General features: G+C 42.8%; 1 protein-coding gene across 1 annotated transcript in view; it reads left to right on the top strand.

Moving 5' to 3' along the window:
* GALNT17 (polypeptide N-acetylgalactosaminyltransferase 17) overlaps window positions 1–12,935 on the top strand; it is a gene marked incomplete at both ends in the record, with an annotated part of 450,019 nt that overhangs the window by 410,393 nt on the left and 26,691 nt on the right. Inside the window, 2 exons of the mRNA XM_079719632.1 lie at window positions 6,748–6,933; window positions 9,381–9,518. Of these exons, the coding sequence (XP_079575758.1) occupies window positions 6,748–6,933; window positions 9,381–9,518 (324 nt within the window). The remainder of the gene's footprint in view (window positions 1–6,747; window positions 6,934–9,380; window positions 9,519–12,935) is intronic.

Here is a 12,935-nt window from a genome sequence, read left to right as displayed (position 1 = left end):
TGAAATATGATACAAATGAACTTATTTACAAAACAGAAACAGACTCACAGACCTAGAAAACAAACTTATGTTTAGCAAATGGGAAAGGGGGTGGGGGAGGGATAAATTAGGAGTTTGGGATTCGCAGGTACAAACTACTACATATAAAATAGATAGACAAAGACATACTCTATAGCCCAGGGAACTATATTCAATATCCTGTAAAAAACCGTAATGGAAATAATGCGAAAAAGAATATATACATACATATACACATATATATACATTTTGCTGTACACCAGAAACTAACACAACATTGTAAATCAACTATACTTCAACAAAATATTAAAATTAAAAAAAAAAAAGAACTGAATCTAATTCACTTTCCTCTGTGGTTGAGCCTAGTTCATCCACAGTGGCACCCTACCAGCTCTTCTTTAATCCTAGGCAAAATGCAGACTGAATGACAGTAGAGCATGGTTGCATATGTGGGGAAATGAATGCAGTGTTATCACACACCCCCCATTCTGGCAGCTTCCACCCCAAGGTTCTAGAGCGGTCCTCAACACTTTCCTGGAATTCCAGTTTTAAACTCTGAGGGAAGAACAAAGGCTATGAGTAGGATTCATGTCTCAGTTATCTTTACATCCCTGGCAACATTAAGCTCTGAGCTCTGGTCTTAGTGAACATGTATGCAGCATTGAATTGAATGACTAAGGGAAGTCAAAGGCATCAGGCTGGGTGTTGGGGATGCAAAGATGGATAAAATGCTTGATATCTACTTAGTCGGAGCTGCTTTTTCAAGAAGGGATAGTCCAAAGGAAGGAGTCTGTAAACAGGGCAGAGATGGCAGGACAGAAACAGCAGCCAGAGAAAGCCAACGTGGGGCAGTCTAAGGATAGGGAAAGAGAGGTAGGCAAGGGAGGGGGAAAGACAGGGCCAAGCTGACCCAAAAGCGCCTGATTAAGGCTGCATTGAGCTATTTTTCTAACATAGAAGCCCAGCCCTCTCTGACCATATCATACTAGCAGGCTGGATAGTAAGGCTGGCAAAAATTTTAAATCGGTGAACATAAACCTGATATTATTTGTTCCCACCCCCTCCCCTTATTATTCTTTTACGTGCATAAGCAACAGCAACTAACATCAAAAGAAAAGGGAAAAAAGCCCTCCCAACACCCTGTTCATGCTCCATCAATCAAGCTGCTCTTCAGTATGCGTTTCTTTTCTCCTCTGAATCACATGGCCTTTGCCAAGCTTCGCTTTAATTCCTTATCTTGCATTAAGAGAAATGATTTGTGGGAAAGCAGAATCCCGCAGGAAGCGGAGAATGAGAAAGGCTGGCTGCGCCTCAAAGAAATCTATGTGGTCAACGTTTGTGTACATCTTTATGAAGATGTCCTTGCGGCACCTGTGTACATATAGCAGTTTGAAGAAATGAGGGGGTTGAGGAAGATGGCGGAAGAGTAAGACGCGGAGATCACCTTCCTCCCCACAGATACACCAGAAATACATCTACACGTGGAGCAACTCCTACAGAACACCTACTGAACGCTGGCAGAAGACCTCAGACCTCCCAAAAGCCGTGTGGATGAAAGACTCTTGGTGTTCCAGCCAGGAGTCAGTGCTGTGCCTCTGAGGTGGGAGAGCCAAGTTCAGGACACTGGTCCACAAGCGACCTCCCAGCTCCACGTAATATGAAACGGCGAAAATCTCCCAGAGATCTCCATCTCAACACCAGCACCCAGCTTCACTCAACGACCAGCAAGCTACAGTGCTGGACACCCTATGCCAAACAACTAGCAAGGCAGGAACACAACCCCACCCATTAGCAGAGAGGCTGCCTAAAATCATAATAAGGCCTCAGACACCCCAAAACAAACCACCAGACATGGACCTGCCCACCAGAAAGACAAGAGCCAGTCTCATCCACAAGAACACAGGCACTAGTCCCCTCCACCAGGAAGCATACACAACCCACTGAACCAACCTTAGCCACTGGGGACAGACACCAAAAACAATGGGAACTACGAACCAGCAGGCTGCGAAAAGGAGACCCCAAACACAGTAAGTTAAGCAAAATGAGAAGACGGAAAAACACACAGCAGATGAAGGAGCGAGGTAAAAACCCACCAGACCTAACAAATGAAGAGGAAATAGGCAGTCTACCTGAGAAAGAATTCAGAATAATGATAGTAAAGATGATCCAAAATCTTGGAAATAGAATAGAGAAAATGCAAGAGAAATGACTTGCATCGACTGGCAGTAGAATCCAGGTATTTAGGGGTTCTCGCCGCTGTGGTATTTAAATTGAGATATGTTTTGAGGTCCATATTGGTAAATCCTATTACTGAGAAACAGTAATAAATAAAGGAGAGGTTTGAACTTGAATTTTTGGAAAAGGACTTGAGGAGGAAAGCCTTTATGTGCCCATCCAGTGTAGTGGAGAGACTGCGCATGTAGACTGGGAAGTGCCAGCTCACTGTCCCCAGGAAGACAGAGGGGAGCGCTGAGGGGCTGGGGTGAGTCCTCGCCTCTGGGAAGTGGGTTACCAGGGAGTCCCGAAACGGATTGGGAGGACAGAAGTAACAAATAAAATGTTCTTAGCCAGCAATCTGTGTTGTCTTGAACAGATTTTGCCAGCCGACAAAAGGCTAAAATTTGCCTGCCCTTAGATTACCGAATGGGGTTATTTACATAATTGCTGCACTAAGCACTCCTTCAGTGTTGCTTTTAACATTGTAAATGGGTTTAAATGGTTTCCAAAGTGACTTCACATCTGATACCAGGAAGAATTCCTGTCTCTGGGGAGGCAACATTGAGCGACCAGCTCCAGAGCATTAGGGCTTCCCTCCCTAAGAGAGAGGATGGGAGGGGTCCCCAGGACAGGGCTTCCAGATTCTCTGGGGTCAGATACGAGCTCAGGCCTTGAAAGGAGTGCATGCAAGTAAGGACGCTGGAGGTGAAGGTCGGGGGCTCCCCTTCTGTGCAGGGATGGATTATAGGGGCTGCAGGGGCCTATGTGTCCCTAGAACACTTTATGATCCAGAATACCAGGATGTGGTCACAGGAACCACATTGGTTTACTTGCCTCTGTGTCCTTTGACTCCCCTCCCCCACTGTTTTTAGGGGTAAACTTTTTTCTCTCTTATATTCCAAATCTACATGACAAAATCTAGAGAAACATATGTTTTCTTCTCTCCTGAGAGATGTCAGTGAAATCTCCTGTTACTTCAGGTATCTGTCCCTTTGAGTTGGGAAGAAAGCTTGCTAAAAATGGACTGGAGGGCTTCACAGAGAAGCCTGCTGCTTTCTGGCTGGCTGACCTGTCAACTGTCTGGAATTCTCCCATTGGAGTCCTAAGATTCCTCATTCTCACGTGGAGAAAAGCCAAACATAACTTATGAAAAGCAGCATCCTGAAAGACATCAGAGTAGGATACTGCATCGTTTCCAGGTAGCCTGGGGGGTGCAGGGCTGCCTTGCTAGGTTTGGCTGAGACACCGGGATGGAGAGCCTGGGGCACCTGGGGGGAGAGGGAGAAAGTGACTTGTCTAATGTCATACAGCTGGTGTTTGGAGGAGGTTGAACAAGAGAATATTGGCCTCTGCTGCGGTTCATTCCGCTGCACCTCACAGCCCTCTCCACGCCAGCTCTATACAGAGCCCGGGAGACAGACTGCCCATAAGGAATTATTTGAAAGGTCTTGCACACTGGCATCCAAAAGATGATGAAGACTGAGGCAAGAGAAAGAGAAATGACACTGGAAGGCAACTTCATTTTCACCCTAAGGCCTCAGCTCATGATAAAAAGACAAACAGCCTATTTAAAAATTGGGCAGGGGATCTGAATAGACATTTCTCCAAAGACAGACAAATGGCCAATAAGCACATGAAAAGATACTCAACATCATTAGCCATCAGGGAAATACAAATCAAAACCATAATGGGATACTACTTCACACCCACTAGGATGGATATAATCAAAAAGATGGACAATAACAAGGGTTAGCAGGGATGGGGAGAATTTAGAACCCTCATTACACTGCTGGTGGGAATGTAAAATGGTGCAACCACTTTGGAGAAGTCTAGCAATTCATCAAAAGGTTAAACATAGAGTTACCCTATGACCCAGCAATTCCACTCCTAGGGTATGTACCCAAAGGAAATGATAACGTATATCCATATAAAAACTTGTATATGAATGTTCATAGCGGGGTTATTTGTAATAGCCAAAATGGAAACAACCCAAGTGTCCATCAACTGATAAATGTATAAACAAAATGTAGGACATCCATACACTGGAATCGTATTCTACTATAAAAAGGAATGCAATAATGATATTTGTTACAACATGGGTAAAACTTGAAAACATGATGCTAAGTGAAAGAAGTCAACCATCTGAGATCCTCACCAAGCTCTGCTTTGCTTTTTCCAGTCCTCCGGAGCCTCCCCAAACTGGAATCCATCCCTTGAATCTTCTTTTCCCCATCTCTCTGTGTATTTATTTATTTATCTATTTTTGTCACAGCTTTGTTGAGATAGTCACATACTACTATAGCTCGCCCATTTAATGTGTACAACTCAATGGTTTTTAGTATATTCAGGAGTGTGCAGTATTCACCACTATCAATATGAGAACATTTTCATCACCCTAAAAAGAAACCCATACCCGCTAGCAGTCACTCTATTCCTCTGACCCCACCCTCAGCCTTAGGCAACCATCAACTTACTTTCTGTCTCTATGGATTTTCTTTTACTGGACATTTCATATAAATGGAATCCAATAACATACAGTCCTTTGTGACTGGCCTCTTTCACTTACGTAAGTTGTCAGGGTTCATTCAGGCTGTAGCATGTGTCTGTATTTTGTTTTTATTGCTAAATAATATCATATGGATATACCATATTTTGTTTATCAGTTGATGAACCTTTGCCTAATCCTAGATCATGAACTTTACTCTTCTGTTTTCTTCCAAGTGTTCTATAGTTTTGGCTCTTACATTTAGGTTTTTGATCTGTTTTGAGTTAATTTTTGTATATGTTGTGAGGTAGTGGTCCAAATTCATTGTTTCGCATGTTGCCCCAGAAGTGGAAGTCCTCCAGATTTGTTCTCTTCAAGGTTATTTTGGGTCCCTTGTATTTCCATATGAAATTTAGGATCAGTTTGTTAATTTCTGCAAAGAAGCCTTTGGGGTTTTGATAAGAATTGTGTTGAATATTTAAATTAATTTGGGAAGTATTGCTAACATAACAATATTAAATCTTCTAATCTGTGAACATGAGATGTCTTTCTGTTCATTCTCAGAATCCTGAAACTGTCTAGGGCCGCATACCCATGGAACTCTGTGGGTTTGTATGTTGTCCATTCCTGGAAATTTAGCCACCTTCTTTTACCCTGCAAGGTCACTTGCCTCTGTTCCCCCATAGGCCTTTTACCATATTTTGCTTCCCTGACTTGGCTTCCTTCCACTGCCAACAGCTGAGTCTGCCCCAGTTCATGGGGGCATTTAGGTCACAAACAAACTAGTCTGGATCACCTACTGTCTACCAATCTCTTAGCTCACATTCTCCTCCTTGAAGAAACAGGCAAGGTGAAGATTCTTGGTTATGAGGAGAATTTTCCATCTGTATTATTTCCTTGTGGTGCAGCCAGAGTTGGGAAATAGAAACAGAAGATCACACACACACACACACACACACACACACACACACACACACAAATTTGCCACTAAATTCAATCAGTAAGGGCCCAGGGGAGGTGTGCAAACACTCGAGAGGGTCCCAGTATCCTCGAGGAGGGAGTTTGGGAAACTAAAGGTAGAAAGGCTTGAAGTGACCTAGGTTGGAATGAGCATACATGGTCTGTGCTGACCTGAGTTAGCTCACCGGCACACTGTCATTTACAGAGTGTATACAGGACTGTCTCATGGGTCCCTGAAACCTCTCTGTGTCTTCTTCCTCTTCTCCTCACCAGTACCAGGAATTCATTTTCACAAATCAGTCCTTCTTGACAATCAGAAATGCTTTGATTGTCCTGCTTGGGACTGAGAGAAGTTGCGTGCTCCTGTTTTCCTCTGGGAACAGGGCCTTTTGAGCCTGGAAGCCTGCCATGCTCCTGCAAGAGGATGGCAAGTTGTCACTTCCTTGGGCTTTTGCATCCCTTAAAGGCAATTAACATTTCAGCCTTCCACTTAAATATTCTAGCAACAAGTGCCACCTGCACATGATGGCATTGGGGTGGATGCTTCCAGAAGGCCAGGCATCTGTGCTCTTAGGACTCCAAAACAGAGCATATTAATAAATGGAGAATTAAACCATTGTATACTTTGTGCTGATATGAATAAAGATATTCTGTATTTTTAGTTTGAATTTGCCATTATAGCTCCGTAGGGCCCAGCTTCAGCCAGATGGGAAATAAAACCTTCACAGGTGACAATTGTGCACTACTGAGAACTTAAGAAAACCCATGCATCACCAGGAGCACATCACATGTATTGGCGTTTCTTAGGAAGAGCTGCATTTTAATATCCTGAGCTGCTGTATCTATAAAAAACTACCCGAAACCATCTTTTCTACCAGTTTTAGTCAGGTGAGGTTAGGCTATGCTGCAGTAACAAACCAACCCTGAAAGCTCAGTGGCTTTATATATGAAAACACATTTCTCACTCAGGCTGTCTCCTGAACCATTGCTTTTGGGCCTGGGGGAGGGAGCAGTGGCCTCTGGGAATTTCTCTGTCAGGCTGATGAAGTCCTTGCCCCCCTCCCCAGGTGTGGCTGTGCGGGGGCAGCATGGAGGTCCTGCCTTGCTCACGGGTGGCCCACATCGAGCGGAAGAAGAAGCCATACAACAGTAACATCGGCTTCTACACCAAGAGAAATGCTCTCCGGGTTGCCGAGGTCTGGATGGATGATTACAAGTCTCATGTGTACATAGCGTGGAATCTGCCACTGGAGGTAGGACCAAATAGCCCTTCCCCATCACCCTAGAACACTGACATTATGTTTGATGGGTCACTGATCCCTTTACTAAGCCAATGGTTCCTCCCCAGAAAGATGCTCACCCTTGCAAAATTATAAGTGCACTTTGAGGTGGCTTACAGACCTCCAGGTTTTAGAACCCCTGCTTTACCTGGGGATCGGCACCATGGAAATCTCTAAATCCATTTACAGAGATTAGAGGGGTCTCACTGTGTTAATTCTGGTCTCATATTAATCTTGACACCCTGCTTCTGAATGTACACTGTGTCCAGAAGATCCTTGCCCAAAGTTTTTGGCACCAGACCCTGCCGTCTGCTCTCACAGTGTGCCTTCCCGTGGAGCTCCAGCTGCCCTGTGACCTATGTCCCTACTGTATGCTGGATCCTTGTTTACCTGGCTCTTCGGTTCTCTTCCATATTCTACCCAGAATATAATCTAGGAAAATCCCCATGTTACTACAGCCCCACAGGAGTATAGCATGGCGGTTGTGCTCTGGCTTGGATGGGATCCCAGCCTTGCCATTTACGGTTATGACATCTTGAACAAATCTACTTATCATCTCTGTATCTTAGGTTCCTCAGCTATAAAATGGGGATAATAGCAGGTCCTCCTTCCTAGGTTGATTGTGAGAACTAAATCAGAAGTACTTAATCTAAGTACTAAGTACTAAAGTACTAGAACTAAGTACACGTGATGTACTTAAAGCAGTGCCTGGCACAGGATATGGAATGTTGGCAAGCATTTCTGTCCTCCATAGCACAGCGGGGTGACCTATACCCTCAGTCACAGTTGGGTTTATCCGTTCAGCCAGATCACCTGTAGGTGTCCGAGCTATGGAATTGTTCCCACTGAGAAATGGCAGCCCCTGCGTTTCAGGAGGCTGGAGCCCAGGACAGCAGAAATGCAGTTGAATATGTGCAGGTTTGTGGATAAAGAGGATAAAAGTGAAGAATTTTTATATTGTTGTTGTTACAATTATTGAAATCATGTTCTAAAGCACTGAAAACCCCCTTATGGCCGTGCAGCACTTTATAGCTGTTAAACTAGAAGTGATTTTCCACATTATTATATAAAAATAGGCAACCTTTGTTGAGCTCCTTACACTCTCCCAGGTACTCGCTAAGTTTCTTATTTGCAGTATTTCATTTAGCCCTCATAACAACCTCATGACAGAGGAACTGCCTGCCCTGGTGTTCTCATCTGTAAAACAGAGATTGTTAACCCTGGTCTCATAGGGCTCCTGGAAGGATAAAAATGAGGCTTAAAACAGAGCATAACAAATATTAAGTGCTCAATAAATGCTAGCTTGATATGAACCCACTGTGATGTCCATTTTACAGATGAGTAAACTGCAGCTCTGGCAAGTTAAATTGACTTGCTTAAGGTCCTACACCCAGCACATGGCAGGGCAAGGTTGTGAACTGGCATCTTCACTCAACTCTGCCCGCAGTCCTGTGACATCAGTGGAACAGACATTGTCATTTTTCTTGTTTGCAGATGAGAGTTGTGATCTAGGATGGGGGTGTGACTTGGGGTCAGAAGCAGTGAGGGCTGCCAACCCTATTCCAGTGCTTCTCCATCATTACAAACCACCTCGGTCCCTAATGCCAGTGTTCCCTACCAGGCTTTTCATAAATGACCATCCTCATCAATCACACTAAGTATATTAAAACAAAGAGTTAAATATCACTGCCCAGGTTTGCCTTTGGGTATTAATGTTTGACATTTAAAGGGACTTTTCTTTAAAAAAGAAATCACTGTTTAGCCGCTAAAGAAGAAATCTTAATGAAATCATTTAAACACTTCTCCTGCTCCAAGACGATGCTTGGCTGTCCTCCGTGGAGGAGAGCGTATCCTGTCTGCACTGGGTCACAACCATCCTGTGGCTGACTCTGGAATCGTATTTCAGCTACTTTATTTTCCCCTGTCAGCACACAGCAGCACATTACAGGTTCATTTCTGTAAAAGCAGAGTGAATTATTCATTAGAACGTCATTACAAGCTTTGCAGTGAAAAATTATTTTCACATCTGCATATAATGAACTTCTCAAAGAGCCAGCAAAGGGGGAAATTACACATGTATGGAAAAGAAAGATGGGAGGAAGTTATAGACATTTATTTTCTCATCTTAATCAAATAATTCCTCTAATAATTGGGTCCTGAGAGTCACTGAAGAAATGGCAGAGATGGAGATGGGGCCTAGGTTGTCCATATCAGTGTCACGGGATCCCTTTCATGATGGTAAGGTAGGCTGACTTTGGGGGTTGCGTGCTGTGCTCGGGGGACAGTATTGTCTAGCTCGGGGCTAGATGATCAAGTAGGGGCTTCAGATTTCTCTCTGACGGTTTCCCCGAAGGTGACGCTGCCTGTCCTCCACTCTGGCCAGCGCCTCCTGGTCACTAATGCCCTTTGCTTACTTTCAGAATCCAGGAATTGACATAGGCGATGTCTCAGAAAGAAAAGCCTTAAGGAAAAGTTTAAAGTGCAAGAATTTCCAGTGGTATCTGGACCACGTCTACCCAGAAATGAGAAGATACAATAACACCATTGCCTACGGGGAGGTAATTAAGACCACGCATGCTCTCGGCTTGGATGGCTGTGCGGTGGGCTGTGGATTGCTTTGCTGGGGGAAAACAGGGAACAGAGTCATTGGCTCATTCATTCATTCATTCATTCAATGATTAGTTTTTGGAGGTGCAGGCTTTGACAACAAGGCTCTCACCGGCTGGTGGGGGGATACATGTAATCAATGGGGGCGTGGGCCATCGTTTTGCCTACAGTGTGGAGTGGACCATGAGTTCTGTTTAGGACATTCTGAGGTCCCCTGGGACCTGTACCTGGGACATTGAGCAGGAAGTTGGGTGTAAAGAGAGGCGGAGGCTGGACCTGTCTGTCCACTGCCCAGTGCCGTGGGCCAGAGTCACTTACTGCCAAAGAAAGGGTACGGACGCTCTTCTCAGATTTTCTATGATGTCACCTTTCTGAATATTAAAACAGATTGACTTTTCTCTTAGTACAAATGCCATAAACCTGCATTTTAGAAAAGTTTGAACATAGCAATAATAGCAATGAACACTTACAATGTGCCGGTACTGTTCTAAGTGCTTTTCACATATGTGTTCAGTCACCCTCACTTTACTAGGCAGTAGTGTTATTTCCATTTTATTGATAGGAACGCTGAGAGTTAGAGACATGAAATACATTATCTAAGGTCTCACAGCTTGTAAGTCATGAAGCCAGGATTAGACGTAAGCATTCTAATTCCAAAGATAATGTGTACATTTGGATGTATGGTCTGCTTTATTGTGTGTGTGTATTTCTTTTTACTAAAAATATATTTTTATATACATACATATACTTTTTATATACACCTCTCTATGGATATAGATATGGGTATAGATGTATATAGATATTTGAAACTAAAACCAGGCTGTCCACAATGCCTAATAATTTGAAATGTTACTAAAAATAGAGAATATTTTCCTGTGTTGTTAAGCCTTTTTCTGCAACATTATTAATGGCTGTATAAGATGATACCTTTTGTGTATGCTGTGTTTTGCTTGAAAACATAGACATTTCTGTTGTTTCCTTTTTTAAAAAAAATATTACAAGCAGCACTGCTGAGAACATGCATGTGTATAAGCACTTGGGCATCTTCCCTGTTACATCCCTGTGTGTTTGGATGAGGAATCGGTGGCACAGATTCTGGTCAGAGCTCAGGGAGCCTGGTGCTCTGGACCCACCAGAGATACCCCACTACTTCTGGCATTTGGATTTCTTGCCAGGGCTCCCTGGAACTCCCCGTGACAATCAAGCTGAAGCTAGGAAGACTCTCATGGACTTAGAGTGTTTCCTTTTTCTGCAACTGTGAATTTTTCTGTTTTATGCGAGAAGCCTTTTGTAGGGGGTAAATCAGCCCCGGGGTAAATCAGCCCCAGTTTAAATCATCAAGGTGCAGGCGAAGTGTCCCTTTGGGGCTGGAGTCTGGATGGGGAGCTTGCTTCTTGCAGGGGCAGTGATTGTAGTGGTTAAGGACTCATGAAGATTCTGGAGCCAGCCTGCTGGATTCAAGTCCGAGTGGCTCCTTTCAGCTTCTGTCCCCTCATCTGTAAAATGGGGAAGTGAAAGTACCTACTGCGTGGGGTTGTTGGGAAGATGAAACAAGCCGCCATATATAGAGTTCTTTAGACCAGTACCTGGTACGTCCTACTACTTATTAATAGGTCCACATGTTTCTCTTTGTTTTTGGTTTTCAAAGATCAAATATAAAGGAGGCATCGAAAAACAGTGGGCAGTAAATGGATTATTCGTAAGACAATTGGGTAAATTGCCCAGCTCTTTGGAAAAGAGAACAACTTAGATTTTTTACAGCATATCATATCCCCAAGTATATTTCAGAAGGACCGTAGCATTAAATGAAAGAAAAGAAGCCATAATTGAACCATCCAGAAATAGATATGAATCTGAACTCTGGGGACGGGCTCTCTAAGAATGAAAGCTATGGAAGAAAATGCAAAGAAAAATGATATTTGATATGAGCTCATAAATATTAAAATAATCTATGTATCAACTGAATGGAGAAACAATATTCCAAGCTGGAAATCTGTATGTCATAAATACTATAGATGAATGGATAATACCATTAATGTATAATGAATTCTGTGAATTGATTTAAATAAAAATTTTGATTTAAATAAGAAAATAAAACATCCCCAAAGAAAAATAGACAAAGTACAAGAGAACATACAAGTGGATGAAATTTTTCTATTTATTTCATAATCAAAGAAATTAAAATGTAAAATACACTGAGGTAGCTTTTTTCCTTCTACCAAATGAACAAAGGTTCAATTTTGGAATATATGTTGGTACTTTGCCAGTGAGATCTTAGTAATATGAAAAAGCACAGGTCCTCTGGTGAGAGTGCAAATTGAAACAAGCTTTTTAAAAGGCAGTTTGAACCACCTGTATTAAAAGGCTTAATGATAGTCACACTCTTATCCCAAGCAAATAATCTGAAATGAGGACAAAGATTTGCGAGTAAAATTGTTCATCTCAGGGATTTATTTTTTCCTTGATCAAAAATTTGAATTTAACTTGAAGGTTAGTTAAATATACTATATTAATGGTTTGCAGTAGTTTGCAGCCATTTCAAAAGGTGTATACAAAAGTTTAATGATGTGAGAAAAATATTGATAATATAAGACTTAAGAGGAAAAAGTCAGGATTATAAAATTGATTAGCTACCATTTTAGATTGGAAGTAAGCAAGACAATAGTATTGGGAGGTGAAACTTCTACATAGTGGGACAGACAGTTTTTATGTGGATATTTTATCATGTTTTCCCAAGTGTTACTAATGTTTATGTGATAATTTTATAAATGAAGAAAAATACCTTTGCAAAGAGAAATAATAAACATGAGAAAATGCCAGAAGTCCAGGGCACAGTTCCACAGGCTGTGGACTGCACAACTCCAGGGCCTGCCGTTCACATGAAGCACAGTGTAAATGACAGCTGTGGAGCTGAAGGGTGGAGTGGCCTTGGAGATAACATAGAGATCATAATCTGATTTTTGGAGGGGGGAAGCCTTTTGTTTTTGCAAATTTTCCTATCTTTTTAAAGTAATAAATTCAATACATACATTACATAGAAAACAAAAAGATAAAACTTACATCAAATCCCAATTCCCGGGACTTCCCCCATGGCGCAGTGGTTAAGAATCCGCCTGCCAATGCAGGGGACACGGGTTCGAGCCCTGGTGTGGGAAGATCCCACATGCCACGGAGCAACTAAACCTGTGCGGCACAAGTATTGACCCTGTGCTCTAGAGCCCACGAACCACAATTGCTGAGCCCGTGCGCCACAGCTACTGAAGCCTGCGCACCTAGAGCCCATGCTCTGCAACAAGAGAAACCACCGCAATGAGAAGTCTGTGCACAGCAATGAAGACCCAAAGCAGCCAAAAATAAATAAATTAATC

Source organism: Hyperoodon ampullatus (genome assembly GCF_949752795.1).
Source record: "Hyperoodon ampullatus genome assembly, chromosome: 14".
In the NCBI taxonomy this organism is placed as follows: Eukaryota; Metazoa; Chordata; class Mammalia; order Artiodactyla; family Ziphiidae; genus Hyperoodon; species Hyperoodon ampullatus.
The sequence above is the reverse complement of the archived record's forward strand: the minus strand, read 5'-3'. Positions and strand labels throughout refer to the sequence as shown.